Genomic DNA, 23,149 nt, shown 5'->3' on the forward strand with positions numbered 1-23,149 from the left:
ACCTAAAATGTGAATGGAATTCAGTTCGTTGTACTTGCAAAAGTTAGCCAAAATCCAATTCAACAGATAATAAAATATGAAAAAACAAATAAAATCCAAACTAAGTATTCTCAATCCGTTTTCTAGAGAAATGAAATGTGTGTCCAACAAGAAGAGAGAATGCTTTATTTATCTACCTCAACAACAATACCCGGCTCGTGCTTGACTCTATTTGTAAGACAGGCATGTGCAATCACTTAGAGAAGAGACATGATTGGAGAAAAGAAATTTTCGCGAATAAGATAGTTGACTCAAACTTATCATATACAACTCTTACCTACAACAAAAGGATTCATATAAACCAATTATCCAACCACTCCGGTCACTTTATGGTAATAAGAACATTCGTCTACAAGAGGTTACTAACAATATACCCAATATGATCCACGAATGAGGTTTGCAACTGCAAGGGTGAAATGTACATAAACTTTACCTTTACTTGCGTGAGACAGAAAAATTATTTTCGATAAATCTAATACTTCATTTATCTATTGATTTAATATTCTGAATGACTCAATCTATTCCATATGGTCATTTCATTCACATTTGTAGTGGAAGAACAAAAAAGAATTATGTGACAAAAGAACAAAACAAAAGAAAGTAAGTACACAACAAAAGCAAATTGTGATATGCTATAATGCATGAGTGGAAAAATATGATGTACTGTCTAAAAAGACATTTAAACCAAACCAAACCCACAATATACTCAAGGTGACTAGCTAGTTGGGCAGGTTACTCTCTTTTTGTCATTATGTACTTTGTCTTTGAATAATGATTTTGTCTTTTTATTTTAAGAATAATACTTAATAATGTCAACAACTCCCACTATATATTTTTCATCTTTTTGACATAATTTAGTCAAGTTTCTATCTCAATTTTTGTCTTTACACCTTGTAAAATTGAACTAAACTTACCAAATCCAATTCAATAACCCCATTTAAAAGATAATGAAGTACTTTTGATGTAGATGTTACAAGTCTTTTCGTGCTATAATTAATATAATAATTCATGTTCATATCACATTATCTTTCACTATTTTTTTCTATGATGAAAGTTTATCATTCTTGCCTAACTTTTTACTTTGGAGACTTGAAAGGACCACGTCAAGCTCCATGGGAAGAGCTAGGAACCAATTAGGTTGTTTCAGATTCTTTCGTCTAAAAATTACATCATATATATACATAATATTAAAACATTTTTTATATATATACAATAAATATTAAATTTATTTAGCTTTTTCATATATTTATCTTTTATATTCCACCACTATTAACTATCAAGCTCATACTCAAATAAAAAAAACATTATTTTGAGATGGGTCTTTACCCTTTCCCTACTCCAAACGATGTAAACAAATTCGAAATTTAGAAGGAAAAAGAATATAAAGAATATAAATATAAGGTAGAGTAATTTTTTTTTTGAGTAAACATAAAGGCCCCCCGATCTTGTTAGCCTTTTTCAAAAAAACATCTAAACTATATTTTCGACATATTACCTCACGAATCTTACTTAAACCGTTGTAAATGCACCATTTTGACTAAAAATTTGACTCTGCGTGTAGACACGCACCTAAAGCGTGTGAATGAAAAAAAATATTGAACCAACGAATTAAAATGTGCTACGTGTAATAAGAAGGACCCACTTTTTAAATTTTGTATTTTAATTTTTTTTCTTCATTTTCCATCTTTTTTATTTGTTTCTTCTTCTTCTTCTTCATTAATCTCCATTAATGGTGTTTTTCTTCATTTTCCATCTTTTTCATTTGTTTCTTCTTCTTCTTCTCCATTAATCGTGTTACTCGATTTTCTTCCCTATTTCTTCTCCTTCCAATTCCTTGTTCTTCCGTATTTCTTCTCCTTAAACTTTCGCTGAATTCCGATTTCTCTGTGTGTAGTACTTATCTAAAAAATATTATTTCGAATAATGACGAGTAATATGGACAAGAAACAATAATTATCTATACCGAGGCACTCAAGAGTCATTTCTTATATATACTGTGTGTGCATAGTGTATTGTGGAAAGATGAGGAAGATAACAATGGAGGAGAAGAGAAAAAATTAAAAAAAAATTGAGTTAATAAAATAAGAAAAATATAAATAAAAATTTAACACGTGGCAAACTGTAATTGGTGCGTGATTACACTCTCTATCTTATGAATGGAATTCTGTGAAAATGGTGTATTTGCAACGATTTAGTAAGATTCGTGAGGTAATAGGTCGAAAATATAGTTTAGATGTCTTTTTGAAAAACTCGGATAAAATCAGGGGGGTCATTATGTATTTTCTCTTTTTTTTTAATTAAAATTTATTCCCATTGGGATATTTATAACAAATTAAGTAATTTTACCTCAATTAATTACTACATAAGGTATAATAAAATTTTAAATAATTATAACATTTTCTTTTATAACTTTAGTGTCCGGGTTATCTTGCGCGTATCTCAACTAATTTAACGGAATACCTGCACTTCCCTCCAGCAACATGTATAGATAACTCTATCCAGCGATATTAAAACAAATGAAAAAATATTACTTAATGTTTTATCTATACTGAAAATTAAACTTGGGAATTTTAACGTGCACCATTTTGCCACTAGACTAATATAAACATTGAGGGGTCATTTGGTGTGAGGTATAAGGGATAAATAGTTTCGAAATAAAATAAAAATTATGTATTTCATATTTGGTGTGAGATATTAGTTAGTACAGAAACTATTTATCCCACGATTTACACTATAGTAATGAAATAAATTATCCCATATACATGATAAAATAACTAATTCCAAAATTAATTATCTGGAAATAACTCTTTTCCAACCAAAGGAACCCTCGAATACTTATATAATCATTCTGACCACTAGACTAATACTCCCTCCGTTTCATAATAAATGAATTATTGAATTTTGATACACAGATTAAGGGAAAAACATTAAAGACATAAATTTAACACAATTTTTTATTTTTACCTCCAAAAAAAGAAAAAGTTGACCTTGTAATACCTTTTCAAAAGTTAATTGGTTGTCAAATCATAAGGATAAATTTGGAAAAAAAATTTAATGATTCACTTATTTTAAAACACTAATAAATACCTTAATAATTTACTTATTTCGAAACGAAGGGAGTATAATCCTTATGAGTTTAAGATCCAAAGGTAAATTTGGCAAAAGAAAGGACAAGTTGTTTTTTACTGCAAAAATGACAGACTTTTTGGCCTATTTGACTTTCTAAAATCATGATTATGATTTTTACATCACTTGCTACTTACATTTTGTTTTATTATTCAAATTTGTGTCACTTGCAACTTACATTTTGTTTTATTATTCAAATTTGTGCCTTACTTTTGACTTTGGAAATGGCATTCTACAACACCACTAAATTTTTTTGACTTTGAAAATTTTATTTCTTGGAAAATTACATATGAAATTTTAACTCTTTCACACTCTTCTTCAATAAGTGCACTTCTTTTCCATGTTTTTCCTACTTTTTTTTTTTTCACTTTTGATGTAATTTATGCATTTTTTATTTGTCCAATATTAATTTAGTATATCTTTAAAGAATAATAAATAAAATAATAATTTTATTATATTATTTTTGGAGTATAACATATTCAAATTTTGAAAAATGTATTGACAAATAACTATAGTTAATAACAAGGGTGAATTAGGAATTAGGAATTAAGTGATAAAATTGTTTTTTGATCTTTTAAATTGAAGAAGTAAATGAACATCTATTTTTAGTACAATATAAAAGTAAAATAGACGAAAAGAGTAACTTATTTGTTAAAAATAGAAATTTTGTAAGCATAGTTTCTTGCTTTGACAATTTTTATACATCTCTTAAAAAGGATATTTATTAGTAAGTTTTATCATAACATTATTCATCTTAAAAATCTTTTATCTCTTCTTTAAAGTTTCATTTAATTAACACTAATTTAAAGTCTCATTTACAAAAATAACTATCCATTGTGTTCTAATTTATGTATCATGCTTTATTTTTTAATTTATCTCAAAAAGAATGTCAATGAGTTTTTATTTAAAATAATTTAATTTTAAATATTTAATTTTATCATTAATGAAATAATTTATGATCGTACAAACTTCTACAACTCATTTTTAGACTACACCACTATTTTTATTTTTTAACTTTGAAACTTTTATTTCTTGGAAAATTACATATGAAATTTTAACTCTCACACTCTTGTTCAATAGGTGCACTTCTTCTCCATGTTTTTCCTACTATTTTTTCAATTTTAATGTCTTTATGTATTTTTATTTGTCCAGTATTAATTTGGCATACTTTTAAAGAATAATAAATAAAATAATAATTTTACTATATTACTCTAAATTTTAAAAATACATTGAAAAATGATTATAGTTAATAATAAGGATAAATTAAAAATTAAGTGATGAATTATTTGCTGACTTTTCAAATCGAATAAGTATAATAGATAAAGTAAAATATACGAAAAGAGTAATTTATTTGTTAAAGATAGAAAATTTGTAAGCATAGTTTCTTTCTTTTACAATTTTGTACATCTCTTAAAAAGGATATTTATTAGTAAGTATTATCATAACATTATTCATCTTAAACATCTTTTATATCTCCACTAAAGTTTCATTTAATTAACATTATTTTAAAGTCTCATTTACAACAACAACTACTCTTTATGTCCTAATTTATGCATGATACTTTACGTTTTAATTTATCTCAAAAAAAAATGTCATGATTTTTTTTACTTAAAATAATTTAGTTTTAAACATTTAATTTTATCTTTAGTGAAATAATTTATAGTTATATAAATGTCTACTATTCATTTTTAGGTCACAAATTTCAAACAAAAATTATTTCTGTCTTAAATTTTGTGTCTGGTCAAACGTTGGCATAAATAGGGATGGAAGGAGTAAAAACCTTCTCCGTCCCAAATATAATAGTCACTTTAGCTAATAAAACGAAAATTATTCCCAAAAAAAAATTCACTTCAAAAATTCAAGATTAACATTGACAGTTATTTTAATTTATACCCTTATAATTCTTTTTAATATTACTCAATTTAAAAAAAGAAAAAACTAATACTATATATCTATAACTTAATAAAATATACTTGTATGTATTTTTTTTATAATAAACTTTGGTTCATTCGAATCTCTAAAGTGAAATATTATATTATATCTATAAAAATATTTCTTTTTTATCATATACTTATAACAAATATGAGATCTCAACTTTTTATTATATTTTTTAAATGGAAAAGGATCAAAAATACCCCTAAACTATTTGAAATGGATTAAAAATACCCTTTGTTAATTTTTTGGCTAAAAAATATCCTTCCGTTAAATATTTGGCTCAAAAATACCCCCTTAATAGAATTCCACCAAGCATGGCACCTAGGTAAAAAAAGCCACGTGGCCATGCCACATCACCATACAGGTGTCAAAAGTGTGGATAATCACCTTTTCAAATATAGCCACATTTGCAAATATAACCACATTCATCATCCCATTTCCGCCACCCTCTTCATCCCGTCACCGTTGGTGATTCTCCGATGAGGGTAATTCAATCAATTCACTCTGTAAATTCGATCCATTTCAATCTACAGTTAACAAACTCAATGAAATCGGAGAAATGTTTTGGCTACAAGAACAGTGTCTACCCAATCGAAAAGGTAACACCACCAATAAGTAATTTTTTGTGTAAAATTTGTACAGTTGCCGCGTTTCATGCTAATGTTTTAAAACAGATGCTACATTAACATTTGATTTTGTGTTTATAGGTATCAATTAATGGTACATCATATCACAAGAGCTGCTTCAAACGTAGCCATGGAGGCTGTGTGATAAGCCCTTTCAACTATATTGCCCATGAAGGGCGTCTTTACTGTAAGCATCACCATATTCAACTTATCAAAGAGAAAGGCAACTTAAGAAAGCTTGAGGGTGACCACGAGATGAATCCCGCGATGACAACAGAAGTTACTGCAGAATCATAAACAGATGAAACAGTTGATCGTGCCTTAGCTTTCCGCTATCATGTCTACTTGTCTCCTATATTCAAGAATCTGAATGTGCTACGTGTTATTTCATTGAGGTCTTCAACAACATCCATTAATGTGCTTCAGTTCTGTAACATATCTTTTCTCTCATCTTACATTTATTTGAGGTTGAATTGTAATCTACTTCTGTGTTAACTGTAGATTAAAATGGATCGAATTTACAGAGTGAATTGACTGAATTACCCTCATCGGAGCATCACGACGGCGACGGGATGAAGGGGGTGGCGGAAATAAGATGATGAAATGTGGTTATATTTGCAAATGTGGTTATATTTGAAAAGGTGGTTGTCCACACTTTTGACACGTGTATGGTGACGTGGCATGGCCTCGTGACTTTTTTTACCTAGGTGGCATGCTTGGTGGAATTCTGTTAAGTGGAGGGGTATTTTTTAGCCAAATATTGAACGGAGGGGTATTTTTGAGTCAAAAAACTAATGAGGGATATTTTTGATTCATTTTAGATAATTCATGAATATTTTTGACCCTTTTCCGTTTTTTAAATATGAAAATTCCGTCTTCCACTAAATTAAGTACTCCTATAATTAAATAAAACATCTTCCATTAAAGCAAATGGAGCCTACTATATTTAGTATTTACCCAATTTTTACATAATTTCATTAAACCAAATACAGCTTATATACGCTGAACTTTAATGATAATTACGTACTTTTTTTCCTCTCTAAGGTTCTATATAGCTGTATCTAAATAATTATAATAATGATTGATACTGGTCCAGTTGGTTTTATATTTGACTCATACATATTATTCAAAATAAATTGACCATAGAGACACAAAAATTTCCATTCCTTATAATTACCACTCAGATTTGGAGCATAATCAAATTTTCCCACTACCTTTTGCTAACTAAATAAGATACAATACTATCCCGTAAGATAAGGAAATATTATGAAATCTTGCAAATAATAATCATATGTTTGCAAAGATACATCACTCAATAACTATATATATATATATAGTATAATCTTACTCGTAAGTTTAGAGATAATAATTAATAATAAAGGTAAACTATGTGATAAATTATTTTTTAATTTTTTAAACTGAACAAGTAAAAATAATTATTTATTTTTAATATAATAAATAAGTAAAAATGAATGAACAGAATAAAGAGTAATTTGAGTCCACTGCTTTTAAAAGTTACAGCAGATAATTTACCATGAATTAAATAGTACATAAGTTAAAAAAAATAAAATAAAAAAATTTACTCCATTTAACTTCATTGTCATGCTTGTCCCCCATAAATTTGGAAAACATGAAAGACTACTTTTACTATACCATATTCAATTCTCCATGCGTCTATTAATGCTTACAGCTAAGGTTGTCTCAAATTATGTTACAGTAGTTTTTTTTTTTTCCAAAATATTTGTTTTTCTTTTTGCAATACTACTATTTTTTATTTTTGAAATGAAAGACATAAGGTTAAAGAAGAAATGAATTTGGTCAAAAAAATTTACAGTCGAAAAAGGAAAAAGAAGAGAAAAAAATAAAGCACTAACAAATTATAGTATAACCTATAAAGGTAACATATGAAACATGGAGTATTTGATTGCTCTTTTTTCTTTTCTTTTAAGTTCGTTAGACACTTTTCATATTTGAAACATATTTAACTAGTAAAATAAGTTAATGATATATTCTTGTGATGAAAACCACTAGATATTAAAAATAGTTTAGATTATGCTATGTTCCTTTCATTTCACATTTATATGATAATGCCTTTTCTTTTAATTTGCTCAAAAGAAAGTCACACAACTTGAATTTAAATATAATTAATTTTATACTTTAGATTTACTCTCATATATTATTTGATAGAGTGTATAAAAATAATATTATTAAATTGAGTGGACTAGTACCATTGAAATTAAGAATGTTAATATTATTAAATTGAGTGGGCTAGTACCATTGAAATTAGGAATAGTTATATTGAAATTATTTTTTATCCAATTTGGTGTATTTAGTATAGTTTTGTCTTTAATTATGCTTATTATTTATTATTAATGATTGTATTACTAATACTCTACCATATTAGATATACATAAGTTACAAATCTTATCAAATAAAATAATGACTAATACATCCTATCAAAGGATCCGTTAAGTAAAATTATAGAATTAGACAAACATCATTCAATTCACATAACCACACCTGACATCTTTAGATACATATTCTAACCGTGCTTAACATAACAAATAAAATACACAAATATCTGAAGATATCTTGTATAGAAAGTGTATATAAAGATACCCATATACATAATTTCGATTGATGTATCTAAAATACATGATAAATATTATAAATTTTTGAAATCTATATTGCTCTATGTAATCGTAGTCTAAAACTCCTCCTTTTTGTGGTTCGCTAGTCAAACAAAATTTGTTACTCCATGTTCAAGCCCATAAATTTAGTGACGATACAATTTTTTTTTTTTTTTTTTATTTTCTCATCCGATGTTTGATATCCACATTAAAATTCGATTAATTCAGATTCGGTCACATAGGGCCCCAACACTTCCTATTAAGAATTTTTTTATACTCAAGTTCAAATTCGAGACCTTTAATTAAGGAAGGAGCAGCCTCCCATACTCTGCACCACATCCTCCGGTGGTGATGATACAAATTCAGTTACATAAATTAAAATGTTTTAGTATATTCTTTTTCTTTTTTATATTTGTTTGGGATGATGTGGTACAGTTGAGGAGGGTATTGGTTTAGGGGGGTGGTGGGGTGGGTAGGGAGCTTTGAGCTTGAGCTTTGGCTTCTCCTTCCTCTTCAAAAACTACCATTACCTATTCAAAAACAAATCATTACAAATTTCTCACACTTACAATTCTTTCTTTCACAAAAAGCTCTCACAAAAACCACTCAAACATAATTTTCCATTCTCTTCAAGTGCTTATTGCACATCTTTTACATAATTCACACCATGCTCATTTTCTTGAAAGAACTCATCTACATTGTTCCTACTTTTTTCAACACCAAAAATCAATGAACTCCCTTTCTTCATCCATTCATTTCTTGAAAACTTCATTCCCAAAATACCCTCTTCAGCTTTCTTGAATTCCACCATTTCCCTTGTTGATTTCACTTCTTTTGCAGATCTATTGAAACCCCATTTCAAGAAAACATGGTGGCTGAGCCTTGGTGTTTAAGGATGGGCAATCAAGTAAGTACAAATGTGAAAAGACAACATTCTTTACTCAAACAAGGACAACAAGAGAAGCAAATTATAGGTATATTGTCATTTGAAGTAGCTAATATGATGTCAAAGATTATTCATTTACATAAATCTTTAACTGATAGTGAGATTATTAAGGTTAAAAATGAGATCTTTAAGTCTGTTGGAGTGAAGGTTTTAGTTTCTGATGATGAAGATAAGCTTCTTGAATTAGTACTTGTTGAAAAACTTGATGATTTGAATAGGGTTGCTAGTGTTGTGTCTAGGCTTGGTAAGAAATGTAGTATTCCTGCCTTGCAAGGTTTTGAGCATGTTTATGGTGATGTTGTTTGTGGGGTTATTGATGTGAAGGATTTGGGATTTTTGGTTAAAGATATGGAAGGGATGGTTAGGAAAATGGAGAGGTATGTGAATACTACAGCTAGTTTGTATTGTGAGATGGCAGTTTTGAATGAATTGGAAGTGGCAACAAAGAAGTTTCAGCAGAATCAGCATGAGGAGAGTAGGAAGGCATTTGAGCAAAAGTTGGCTTGGCAGAAACAAGATGTGAGGCATTTAGAAGATGTTTCACTTTGGAATCAAACTTATGATAAAGTTGTTGAACTGTTGGCTAGGACTGTTTGTACAGTCTATGCTAGGATTACTGCGGTTTTTGGCAATGCTAAGAGAGAAGGATTCAGTGAGAAGTCTGGTGTAATTGTTGCAGATAGCAAGGTTGAAGTCATGGATGGTGAATTCAAGAAGCCTGTTTTAAGGAATAGCAATGGAATCTATCGGTCAGGGTCAATTGAGAGAGGGGTGTCGGGAAAGAGGAGCATGAGCCATAACGCTCAAACTAAGGTTGGAAGAAATGAAGGGAGCTTATTTGGTAGTGAGAATTTCAGTTTTGCTTGTGGAATGGGACCTGGGAGGCTATTCATGGAATGTCTAAGCTTTAGTTCTGGTTCAAAAATGGATTTCGACAATGATCTTGGGACTGATGACAGAAGTAGTCAGAGATCTGGATGTTGTAGTGTTTCAAGTGGCACGAAGAGGGAGCAATCTAGCATTTCAGGTTCATTTAATAGGTCACCTGGTAGTGTCCGTTTCACCGGGGATGCTAGACAACTAAAGAGTTGTGTGTCTGATGCTGCAAAACATGGTCCCAAAAGTAGGATAACGTTGTATGCTCCTCCCACAACAGTTGGCGGCTCTGCTTTAGCCCTGCATTATGCAAATGTGATAATCGTCGTAGAAAAGCTGCTCCAGTACCCACATCTGGTTGGTGACGAGGGGAGAGATGATCTATATCAAATGTTACCGACAAGCTTAAGGAAGACGTTGAAGGCTAGTCTGAGATCTTATATGAAAGGTTTAGCCATATATGATGCCCCTCTTGCGCATGATTGGAAAGAGAGGCTTGAAGAGATACTCAAATGGCTTGCGCCTTTAGCACATAATATGATCAGGTGGCAAAGCGAGCGAAATTTTGAGCAGCAGCAGATTGTTAAGAGAACTAACGTTCTCCTGCTTCAGACATTGTATTTTGCCGATTGTCAGAAGATGGAGGCAGTAATTTGTGAGCTGCTTATTGGATTAAACTACATATGCCGGTTTGAGCAACAGCAAAATGCTTTGTTGGACTGTAACAGCAGCATTGATTTTGAAGATTGTATGGAGTGGCAACTGCAATTCGGAGGTTCTTTTCATTCTTGATCACATTGTTAACATTGGAGCGCTTAGTGTGGTAATTTTTTAATTTGATCCGTTTGTACGATAGTTTAGAATATAGTTTGACACGATATCAACATCAAAGATCCAGACACTACCTGAATGTCTGGCTCTCTGAAGTTGATCATTTAGATATTTCATCGCAACTTATTGAAAAGTAAGTACTTCAAAGAGTACATATTTGTGCACCTCCACTTAGTTGCAGTTTAAGTTGTATATGTTTTTCGTCTTCAGAATAGACGTCATTATTTGTTATCCATTTCTATCGTTAGGTTGACATACTCTACGGATTATTACTGCTCCATTTGATCTGTTGTCTATTTTAGATCGAAAATTTGTCAGCAAGAACCTTAGAATGATGAATGAAATCCAGAGTACTGAATGGACATCCAATCTGTTAAGTTAGTTTATGTAATTGAGACTGAAGATATTTGCAAACATGAAGAGTTCTACTAGAGCAGGCATTTCTTCCAAGATTAGCCATAGTGCTTATGTCACAGAAATTCTTTATGATGTTCCACTCTACAACAACAACACGGTTAGTATGATCTCACAAGTGAGGTTTGAAGAAGGTAGGATGTACGCAGACCTTACCCCTACTTTTGTGGAGACAATGTTTCAGTTTCACTGTATGTTATCACAATAATTTGCTCAAAATAGTTTTTATCATCCTTAAGTTGGATTAAAAGTTTGTAGGTCAGTTTGTTCTTATGATCAAATGTCATTCTTTGAACTAGTAGTAGGCATGTTTAGTTCTTGTCAATGAGAACTAGAAGTTTGAGCTCCTTGTTTTGTCATATTTTGTGCAAGATTATAGTTGAGAAAAGAAAATCTCCGATTAGGATCAAACACTTGTCACAATGCTAAATATTATAGTTGATAGTAAGGGTACAATTTTATTTCTTAACTAAATTCACTAAGCAGGCTTCATGTTCGATCATGACTCCCACTTGGACAACTCCATCCTCCTCGTAGGCCTTGCCATAGGCATGAATATGATATTGGTGTTAACCAATAATCCTCCTTCCAGCCCCTGCCTTATGGAATATGTTGCTCTTCGGAATCGAATCATAACTTGACTCTGTTATCACTTATTAGGATCAAACGCTTACCATCAAAATTGTGTAGCAAAGTTTTTTTGCCAGAAACTTAGATGAAGTAGAGGTTGACATTAAAAAAGAACAGAAAATGAAAAATTAGAATATGGAGACATTGTGATACTTGAGTGACATAGAGGTGTAATAACTCATTAGAAAGGGTAAAAAGAAAAAAAGAACTTATATTCTTCATCTTGTTTTCTTGTTTTGAAATTTATTTGCTCCAGTTAACATAGGAAAGAACTCCAAGCAAGATACTTGAACTCTTTGATTCATTTTAGTGGAACATATATGTTTAAAGAGCATTACAATGTATTTTAGTAGTCTTTTAAGTTTTGAAGTGGAGCTTCTTCTTAAAAATATAATTGGTAATACCTCATTCACGACAATACTATATATATATTGACTGAATATTAAAATTTAAAAAAGAACTTTTGATGCTTGTGTTAAAATTCTATAATTCAACAAGAGCACCTTAATGTATTGTTCCCATGTTTCACTATCAAAATTTTATAAGTATCAAATAGGAAAATATTTTAGTTGATAGCGGAGGCTTGCTCAAGTGGTTGAGCATGTTCACCATCAATTATATTATTTACATCAATTAATAGGGGTAGTGAGGTAAAATAATTATGTTAAGCATTATTTTTCTTAATCAATGTGGGACTTTGATTCGCACACCTAACAATCTCTCCCTCGAACTAAGTTTCAGGTGGCCCATCACCATGATCCATGGGTCAATTTTCGAGATTCATTGTATTGTGTCCAACAATCTCTCCCTCGAACTAAGTTGCATGTGGTCCATCATCATGATCCACGGAGCCATCGAGATTAACTGTACTGTGTGCTACCCATATTGCTGAGTATTTATGGCAACCGAAGCCTACAACTACTTCTCATGTGTGCATCTTCAAGGTCGTAAGGGTAAGCAAATCGAGCACCACACACATCGCTCTGCCGCATCCTCATACTCATCTCGCTAAATTTGTGATCTGATATCAGTTATTGGATTCGAAATAATTAGGTGTCATGCAGAAGCTAAGAAAGCATATCTTAAAAGATGCCACATAAGAAGACATGCGAGAAATACACCAAAAGAGACACAATAATTTAACATACTTCGATCAATCGACCTACGTCCACATAAGGAGATGAGCAATCCACTATATAAAATAAAATATAAATATAGAGAGAGACAACATCAGACAATTCACTCGGAATAAATGAGGTTCACACAAGTGACATCGTAACACTTGTGACTCACAAATTCTCCTCCCTATACAAATTCCAAAACCCCTAGGACTACATCGTGAATGCTACCAAACTAGAAGAAAGGAGTCTCCATTTATAGAATTTATAACTTTTCCTATAAGAACAGAGATTAGCCAAATATTGAGAATATGTATCAATTATGGTATCTAAAGGAAAATCCAATTATGATAAGAAAGTCAAGACAAACACTCAAAAATTCTCCCCCCTGGCCTTAATTTCTTATAAAATAAATTTGTTCCACCTTCTGCACTTAGTCTTCAACAACTTTCATCTCCGTCTTTAAAACCTTTCTATTAAATCTTTGTCTCTACATAGAGTAACACTCAGATAAAGTTTCTCCCCAAAATTCTTCATTATCTCAAATAGGTTGACGCCTTCATTAAGATATCCTACACCTTGTATGTAAATTTTAACTCTTTTAAGCTATCAACGTGAGACTTTTCTTCGCACACCCAACAATCTCTCTCTCGAACTAAGTCCCACGTGGCCCATTACCATGATCCACGGGTCACCGAGATACTTAACAATCTCCCTTTTCGAACGAAGTTTCATGTGGCCTATTCCAATTACCACGATCCACAGGTTATTTAGATTTACTGTGTACCAATCATATCGTCTAAGTATTTATGGCAACCGAAGTCACGCAACCTAATTCTTCTCGTGTGTGCATCTCCAAGCTTGTAAGGTTATCGAATCGAGCCTAACACCCCATCACTCCGCCACATCTCATACTCATCTCGCTAAACCTTGGTTTTGTTACCAATTGTTAGGCTCACATCAACTCAAAGACACTCTTATATGGTGTGATATTATTCGCTTTAGATCAACTTCGTGCCATTTTCTTCAAAAGGCCTCGTATCATTAAGAGATCCTACACTTTATAGCTTTTCAATTCCTTCAGCTACCAATGTGGGATTTTGGTTGACACACCCAACATATACTCCCTCCGTCCCATTTATGTGACATACTTTGACTGTGCACGGAGTTTAAGAAATAAAGAAATACTTGGTGATATTATCAAATTATCTTTTATTAAAAATATGCTATTACTATCTTTAATTAAATGAGATCAATAAGGATAAAAGTAAAATTGTATCTTTAAATTGTTACCAACTAAGGAAATATATGACCATTTTTTTTGGGGACGGACCAAAAAAAAATAATGAAGACACATAAAATAAGACGGAGGGAGTATAATTTAGACTTACTAATTTAGGTGTATGTGCCTCGCGCGTGTACGTCACTTTAATGATTTCAAACGTTATATTAAATGCGGTATTTGTTTAAATAATAGAAATGAATACAATAATTAAATTCAAAATCTTTTAAACATATTGTTGGGTTCAAGGTGTATGTATGAATGGAAAATGGAGGAAAAAAATAGTGGAGGAAAATAAACTCACTAAAATGAAAAGTATACTATTTTAATGGAAAGTTCACTAATTCTCCCACATTGGTGGGAGAAGAGAATTTTTAAATGTTTATAATTAGGAACATTTATTTCACTTGGATAGTAAGGCAAAAACAAGGTGGTGCCTCACGCCGTCATTATCCTCGCTCGGCTTCGGCTTTGGAAATCGATGAGATCTATTTTTTTAGACAAAATTTATTTGAAACTTGATGAACAAGTGAAATTTTAATCCAAAGAATCTGATAGAAATATTTTTCTCCATGTGCGGGCGCATTTCGGACGCCATGCAAACGCATACACAACGCATCTCGAAGGGATGCGACCCTTCGAGGTAAAAGACACAATGTTTCGCGCTGTTGGGCGATCTGCGTGCGCACTTTGATAACCTGCGGGTACAGGTGCGGCACAAGTACTTATTGGAATTCGGACAGTGGCACCTACGGCCGCAGATCCAGTATAGAGGTGACACGACAGTACTATAAATTATAGATATATAGATATAAATTTTAATAAATACAAATAACTTAAAAATTTAAGTAAATATTAGGGAATTGGCCAATTTCTCGCACCGACACGCAACATGACAGGCCATTTGTAACTCAAATTTCAGTTGCTTTTCCCATTTCCAACATTTCCAACTTATCACTCAAATAAGTTGCATTTTTTCGCCTGCATAAAATTTCCCGATCTGCACTTTGCTGCCACAAAATGCACTTCTCCTTGTTCCAATCATCGATTTCTACTTCCGGATTCTAGAATCTTCCATTTCTCCAATGAGTTATCGCAGGTCAGTCGCTTCGATTCTCTGTTCCACTACTACATTTATTTATATATACAAGCATTCGCCACATGTATATACTCCTTTATCTAGTTTTGGCTTGACACGGAGTTTTAACAAAGTAAAATATTTTTGTATTTTGTCGTCTTAATATAAAAATAACTCAGAACGTATCAAAATATCATTTAGTTTTGTTGTTGTTAGCGTGACGTGTGAAAAGTTGGAATTAGAAAATTACTGGGAAAGGAATGAGGTATTCTTTTTGAAACGGACAAATAAAAAATAAAACAAATAAATTGAAATAGAGGGAGTATATATGTGCCATTGGAAGGTAATTTGTGAACTTGAATGTATGTTAATGGAAGTATTTGGACTATTCCTGTATTATCGTGCATTTGTACTTTAGAATATTCTCCTGTCAAAAAGAATGATGGATAGAGTCAAGGTATCTAATTTTTGGTGAATGTGACATTGATGCCCTAATTAATTAAGCTGAAAAACAAAATCTTTGAAGTACATAATCTGTAGTACAAATTACATTTTTTTATACAATTCGGAGGTGTGAGAATTTAGCTATGAATGGTTTTTGAATGGTTTTAAGAGAGGTAGAGGCGGGTTGAAGAAGTATAAGGGAGAGGTGATTAGATAGGAGATGACGCGATTTCAGCTTGTCGATTAAATGATCTTAGATAGGAGGTTGTCGCGGACACAAATTAGGGTAGAAGGTTAGTAGGTAGTAGTGCATTGTCTCGCTATCCGTCTATACTAGATGTCATAGTATTGCTCTTGTAGTTTCTTGCCTTTTGATTTCTGTTTCTTTCTGCTGTTTCTTGTACTTTATCGTATTGTTTTATTGTAGTTTCTTCACAGTATACTTTGTTATGCTTTCACTTGCGTTACTTCTTTTTGGACTGCTTTGAACTGTTTTTTCTTGAGCCGAGGGTCTATTGGAAACAACCTCTCTACCTCTGAGGTAGTGGTAAGGTCTACGTACACTCTAGCCTCCCCAACCCCACTAGGTATTTTTTTTTTTGTTAAATGTATTGAAAAATCTCTGAGAACTGATGATAATGTGTAGTACAAGCTTCTCTCCTGCCAGAGAGATTCGTTAGTTCAAGATAGTGCAGTAAATTAGGGGGTTATCTCATGTAATTAACATTCTCAAATGCTATTGGGATTATTGATTTTGCAATTACAGTGATATTATGACTCTCCATTCAAGTTAATTGACATTAAAAATGAACAAAGAATCTCAATACGAAAACCAAATTGATCAGTTCGATTCGTTGGGGCTATGACGTGAGGATTTGAAGTCCCTAGTCCAACGAGAATGGGAAGGAGAGTTAGTCTGCACGAAAGTTCGCCCGAGGATATCGCAATCACTAAACTTGAAGAAAGAATAGAATGTTTATCGGTCCATTTCAGGTTAAAGCTATAGCTGGTGCTTTTCTGGTTCCCTCTCTAATTGTGCTAGACTTGGTGAAATTATAATATCAAGGTTTTCACATAACTCGGTTAAGATTATTAATTGCAGCAATAATCATCGTAGAGGATTTAATATAAAAAGTTGACATAGGACAGTTGAGTTGTTAAAATATATTTGACTGCACCCAAGGGTGTCGCCTAGTGGTTCAATAAAGTTGGGTTGAGCACCAGTCTCATGTTTAATTCCCAATAGAGACAAACACTAGGTGATTTCTTCCCATCTATTCTAGCTTTGGTGGACAGAGTTAACTGGCTTTGGTGGACAGAGTTAACTGGTACCTGTTGCAGTTGGGAGGTGGCATGTATCCCGTGGAATTAGACGACATGCACGCAAGCTGGCTTGGACTTCACGGTTATCAAATATATGAGGTGGCATGTATCCCGTGGAATTAGACGACATGCACGCAAGCTGGCTTGGACTTCACGGTTATCAAATATATATATATATATATAAACTCAATCACTGAAGAGGTTAAATATGTTAAGTGAGTTGAATTCTCCACTTTGAGGTTTATACTATTTTGGACCAATGATCTAAATTCAATAGTGTGATTTCGTACGCCATTTTGCTATCTGCAATTTGGAGTTTTGCTGAGACTAGAAAAATGAGTCATTATATGGCCTCTCTGCTAGTGCAGATACCACGAGACACAAGCCTTCTGCCAGGTGTCAATGTGAATGGCATGTCATATTTCTTTTTTAAATTCAAATATTTACGTGCAATTGCACTCAGTTCATAGTATCTTCCATAAATCATAAGTAGTGGCTGATAAGACTGATAAGACTGCTGCGTTAACATATGAAGATAATGTAACTTAGTTCCTTAGTTTTAGATAGGATAGAAGCAGTTATCTATTAGTAGTTGTCAGTAATTATCTGTAGTAGTTATCTACAGCAGTAACTGCGTATGTCTGAGTTTAAATAGGAGAATCTGGTAGAGTTCTAAAGACGGAAGAAAAATATTATCATTGTCTTTATATCTGGAGATTTGTCCACTCCATACGGACTTGGTTATTGATTAATATAGTGTTTAAAATCATTGCACTTTATTTAACTAGTAATATTTCCTTCTCTATCTCTTCTGCATCCTAGTTTCTATCATTAGTATCAGAGCAGTAAGATCTGTCATGGTTAATACACGGGCTAGCTCTTCCCATAGCGAACCTATCATGTCGACTACTGATCAGATCAGCCAACAACTGACTACTATAGCAGCAAAATTGGAAGCCATGGATGCTTTGGCTGCTGATGTGGCTGCATTAAAAACACAAAACAGTCAGAATCAACGAGGAAAATCTAAAGTTTCACCGGAAGAAGGTGACGTTGAAAGCACTTGGAAGCATCAAGAAACTTATCGGCGTCCTCACACGAAGATGGAATTTCCAAAGTATGAGGGGGGGGGGGGGAGATCCCAGAGGTTGGATTCTGAAAGCGGAGAAATATTTTCAAAATTATCAAACACCTGATGATTGTAAGGTTGATGTGGCTTCAATGTCTTTGGAAGGAGATGCACTAGATCTTTTTGCTTGGATCAACAGTGAGAGAACCATCTATTACTGGGATGAGTTGGTTAAAGTTATGCAAGAAAATTACGGACCCGTTGAGTTTCAAAATCCAGATGAACTCCTGTGTGGAATCCAACAGACTGGATCAGTGTTTGAGTATAGGCAAGAATTTGCAAAACGGGCAGCCCGTGTGCAAAACTGGCCAGAACACTGTCTGCTTGGAGTTTTCCTTAGTGGGCTCAAAGAAGACCTTCGCGTGGAAGTTATGATTCACAAGCCTCCATCTGTGTATAAGGCAATGAGTCTGGCTCTAGAATATGAAGGAAAACATGAAACTAATCAGTCCAGTAAGGTAACCGATTGGCCTTCTATATCACGACCTTCATCAATTGGAACTTCCTCTCCAATGGTTCAAGAATCCTTTAATTTTCAGTCATCTCGTCAACCAGTACACTCTTTTCAACAATCATCGCTTCCAAACATTCGTCATCTAAATTCTGAACAACAAATTCGCCAAGAAAAAGGCCTATGCTATCGTTGTGGATGCAAGTTTGCCCCAGGTCATCGCTGCAAACTTGGAACGTTTGTATCTTTGGAATTAATGCAAGAGGAGAACACACAGTATCCTTCTTTTCGCCTTAAGGACAAGGTGATTTTTCAGGGGGAATGCACTGGTAAGACTGCTGCTTTAACATATGAAGATAATGTAATTTAGTTCCTTAGTTTCAGATAGGATAGAAGCAGTTATCTATTAGTCGTTGTTAGTAGTTATCTATTAGTAGTTGTGAGTTATCTACAACAGTAACTGCTTATGTCTGAGTTTAAATAGGAGGAGAATCTGGTAGAGTTCTAAAGACAGAAGAAAAATATTATCATAAAAATATTATCATTGTCTTTATATCTGGAGATTTGTCCACTCCATACGGACTTGGTTATTGGTTAATATAGTGTTTAAGATCCATGCACTTTATTTAACCAGTAATATTTCCTTCTCTATCTCTTCTGCATCCTAGTTTCTATCAGTGGCACTTTAGATCTTTCACAAATTAAGAAGTGGAAGTTTGCATGAGTTCACTATTGCCCTTATATATAAAAGGCTTTTGAGAATCATGCCCTTGACCTTAACGTTATGTGATTATGGTAGTTTTGGAATGAAAAGTTCTATCTTTGGTAGACGTCAAAAAAGGAAAGGAGAGAAAATGCTGGGATGGGGGGATTATCTATATAGTGGCACATTCATCTGACCTTTTGCATTTTGACATGTTTGTTCTGGCTCCAGTTTGCTGCTTCTTAAAAGATAGGCAGATGCCCCTGTTATTTTTTGGCTCATGTTAAATCATGGCTAGGGAAGTTAGTCGAACAGCTTGGTGTCAGGAACATACTGAGAGTAGCTGAAATACTTCTTTCGAAGAGTATGTCAAAACAGGAAGAATAGTTCACGAATCCGACAATCTGATGGATTAAGATTCAGTTCAAATGCATTGACATAGATTTCATGGTGTGTAATTTTGAGATAAGTTGGATATCTGGAGGGCATATTTGACATTAATTGAGACTTAGACTGGGGTTAGAAGATGGAAGACATAAGAAAAGAAAGCATTGCATTTTAGTTATCATGATCTCATTTCTTATATGCCAAGTGAATGTTCCACTTTGCGATTTATGCTATTTCGGACCAATGTTCTTGACTCGATAGTGTGATTTTTGTACGCCATTTTGCTAACTGCAATTTGGAGTTTTGCTGAGACTGGAAAATGAGTCATTATATGGCGTATCTGCTGATGGAGATACCATGAGACACAAGCCTTCTGTCTGGTGTCAATGTGAATGGCATGTCATCTTTCTTTTTTAAATTCAATGATTAACGTGCAATTGCACTCAGTTCATAGTATCTTCCACAAGTCATAAGTAATGGCACTTTAGATCTTTCACAAAGTTAAGAATTGGAAGTTTGCATGAGTAAAGGCTTTTGAGAATCATGCCCTTGACCTTATGTTATGCGATTATGGTAGTTATGGAATGAAAAGTTCTATCTTTGGTAAAAGCAACAATGTTCAGACATCAAAGAAGGAAAGGAGAGAAAATGTTGGGATGGAGGGAATATCTATTTAGTGGTACATTCATCTGACCTTTTGCAGTTTGACATGTTTGTTGTGGCTCCAGTTTGCTGCTTCTTAAAAGATAGGTAGATATCAATTTAATTGGCTCACGTTAAATCATTGCTAGGGAAGTTACGAACATCTTGGTGTCAGGAACATATTGAGAGTAGCTGAAATACTTATTTCAAAGAGTGTCAAAACAGGAACTTGTCTAGTTTGAAGGAGGAAATCAATTGACAATAGTGTATAGATGCTTAAAACCAGCCTACCAATGTTGAGATTTTTGCTAGATGCCCAGGAAGAATAAGTGACGATTCTGACAATCTGATTGATTAAGATGCCAGTTAAATTGCATTGACATAGATTTCATGATGTGTAATTTGAGAAATAATTTGGATGTCCGGAGGGCGTATTGTGACATATGATTGAAGCTTGACTGGGGTTAGAAGATGGACGATATAAGAAAGCACACATTTTAGTTTTATGATCAAATTTCTTATGTGGCAAGTGAATGCTCTTTTTGCTGTGTGTCTGATGTTTGCTGCTAAGAAAAACTTGGACATTTGAAGAGGGGTATATGACAAAAAGAGAAAAACAAGATGTACTTGAAGTAGCAATATCTGGTTTGGACTTTGACATTCTGGGGAACATGCCTAGTATGTATTTGACTACTCTGAAAGAGAATGTTTTAAGTGTGAAAATTATGTACTGAAATCATAGATTTTCAGAAATTATTTTATGGATATAGAGTAATATGGTCGATCCAAGCTGGTTTGGGATTGACATAGTTGATTGATATTTTTGGACACTTCAGCTAGTTGTCAAGATTTCTGGTAGATCTCTAATGCTTGTTAATATACTTTGAGCTGTGATACATGGACCAAGCTATAGGTACATATCAAATACAGCTAGATTTAAGTATTTAGTATAGGAATGTTCAGTTTTTGCTAATTTATAGTGTAATTTGAAGAATTCACATGACGTACCCGTTGGCCATATCCATATTTCAACTTTTCAACATGGGTAGATGTAGGCAAGCAGATGATCCATGCAACATTGATTTTGAAAAGTCAAAATTCGATCAAATATATTCCCTCTATGGGGGAAGGATGTGGTATGAATTGTTTCTTCTTTAGGGTGTGCACTCGTGCTGCAAGCAATTTGTGCCAGGGATTTCTCCTGATATTGCAAAATAAAGGCATCACATCTAATTCATGTTATCTAGACGTTAAACTTGTACAATTCTTGTATCTGCATATAAAAAGCTCTTTCTTGCCTCTACTTCAAAATTAATTATATTAAAAGAAACGGATACAATACAAGTCTTGACTTCATCTATATTCATTGAAGGCCTTATTGCCATGATTGGTCTATTTTATCATCCTAGGGGACTCTTGTACAATGAGATACATTGCAAAGACATAGATGTAGTTACCTTACTGACTGCTAGCACATGTACTAATATCAGAAGTCTCTTTTGTTCTTGTTTCATGGCCTTAGAAATTGCATCTGAACTTCTTGGTCCACAGGGATCATCGAGCCTATAGAGCTGCTCTCTTCGATAACTATGATAGTATTGAGGAGGGTGGTATAAGGGCTTCATCTTCTTATCCCCGTGATCTTGATGAACGAGACAATGGCAAAGCTGTGGATAGCTTACATGACAGAGTCAGCTTTTTAAAGAAAGTAAGTTTTGCAATGTTCTTTATCTTCTTACTCCCATTTTCTTATTACCCCATCTCTTTATTTTAGAGCATATAGTCCACTGAGTAGCTGTGGTTTCTGTGCAAGCTTCATTGCCTTTGATATTAAGCAGAACTTTCAAAAAGTATGAAAAGTTTATACTGTTTGAGTTGGGGTCACATTCTAGTTATGTGTGGATTGTAAATTAATAATGCAAATGAAATATTTATAATGTAAGGGTTGATAATAATAAATAGATTATTGTGTGGTAAACAATAGAGTAAGTATTGTTTTGTGATGAATAATGATACAGGGAATATCATGTAGGAGTAGCTTACTTTAAGATATTGTTGTCCTCAAATACTTTTATCTTAGTATTGTTTGTGCACATGTTCCTCATCTACATTTTAGACAAACTAATGCACAAATTTGCGCACCACTTAATATGGATATTATTTTTTACCCCGACCAAATGTTACATTAGTATTGGGGGTTATATTTTATGTTTCCCAATCCCTCCAATCAAACATTATATTATTTTTTGCAGGATCTTATACTGATTAACTTTTGTAATCCCGCAAACCAAATGACCACTTAGTTATGTTGTACATGATCCTTGGACCTTGGTGGTGGTGCACTTAAGTAAGTTTATCAACATTATATTTAAAAGGGTAAAGTGCAAAAACGACGAGGTCCGCTGTGGTTGAAACGAAACGCGCGAACTGAATTACACAATTCTTTGAAATGAAGAACATTTCAACAACAATAACAACATACCTAGTATATTTGTAATTAGGCAAGACAGCAGTAAGCTTCTTGCAGAGTTAGAAATGG

The 23,149-nt window shown here is 33.0% G+C and overlaps 2 protein-coding genes across 3 annotated transcripts in view; both read left to right on the forward strand.

Annotated features, from left to right (window-relative positions):
- Positions 1–8,779: 8,779 nt before the first annotated feature.
- On the forward strand, positions 8,780–11,264 carry LOC107864603. Its single transcript, XM_016711018.2, has one exon. It carries the CDS (start codon positions 9,225–9,227, stop codon positions 10,968–10,970), a length of 1,746 nt encoding a protein of 581 aa, XP_016566504.1. The 5' UTR covers positions 8,780–9,224; the 3' UTR covers positions 10,971–11,264.
- A 4,040-nt stretch (positions 11,265–15,304) lies between these two features.
- The window catches only part of LOC107864604 (bet1-like SNARE 1-2), a 23,104-nt gene continuing 15,259 nt past the window's right edge, over positions 15,305–23,149 (forward strand). Inside the window, exons 1-2 of one of the 2 annotated variants that reach the window (XM_016711020.2) lie at positions 15,305–15,552; positions 22,162–22,318. In XM_016711020.2, the coding sequence (XP_016566506.1) occupies positions 15,539–15,552; positions 22,162–22,318 (171 nt within the window). In that variant the 5' untranslated portion in view covers positions 15,305–15,538. Of the gene's footprint in view, positions 15,553–17,321; positions 19,208–22,161; positions 22,319–23,149 lie in introns of those variants that run through there. The other variant, XM_016711021.2, reaches the window with a different exon arrangement.

The sequence above is a fragment of the Capsicum annuum genome, chromosome 3 (assembly GCF_002878395.1).
Source record: "Capsicum annuum cultivar UCD-10X-F1 chromosome 3, UCD10Xv1.1, whole genome shotgun sequence".
Lineage (NCBI taxonomy): Eukaryota > Viridiplantae > Streptophyta > Magnoliopsida > Solanales > Solanaceae > Capsicum > Capsicum annuum.

Bases quoted from the DNA above. Each gene is read 5' to 3' on its own strand.
- LOC107864603 (XM_016711018.2), top strand. From the start codon at position 9,225: ATGGTGGCTGAGCCTTGGTGTTTAAGGATGGGCAATCAAGTAAGTACA.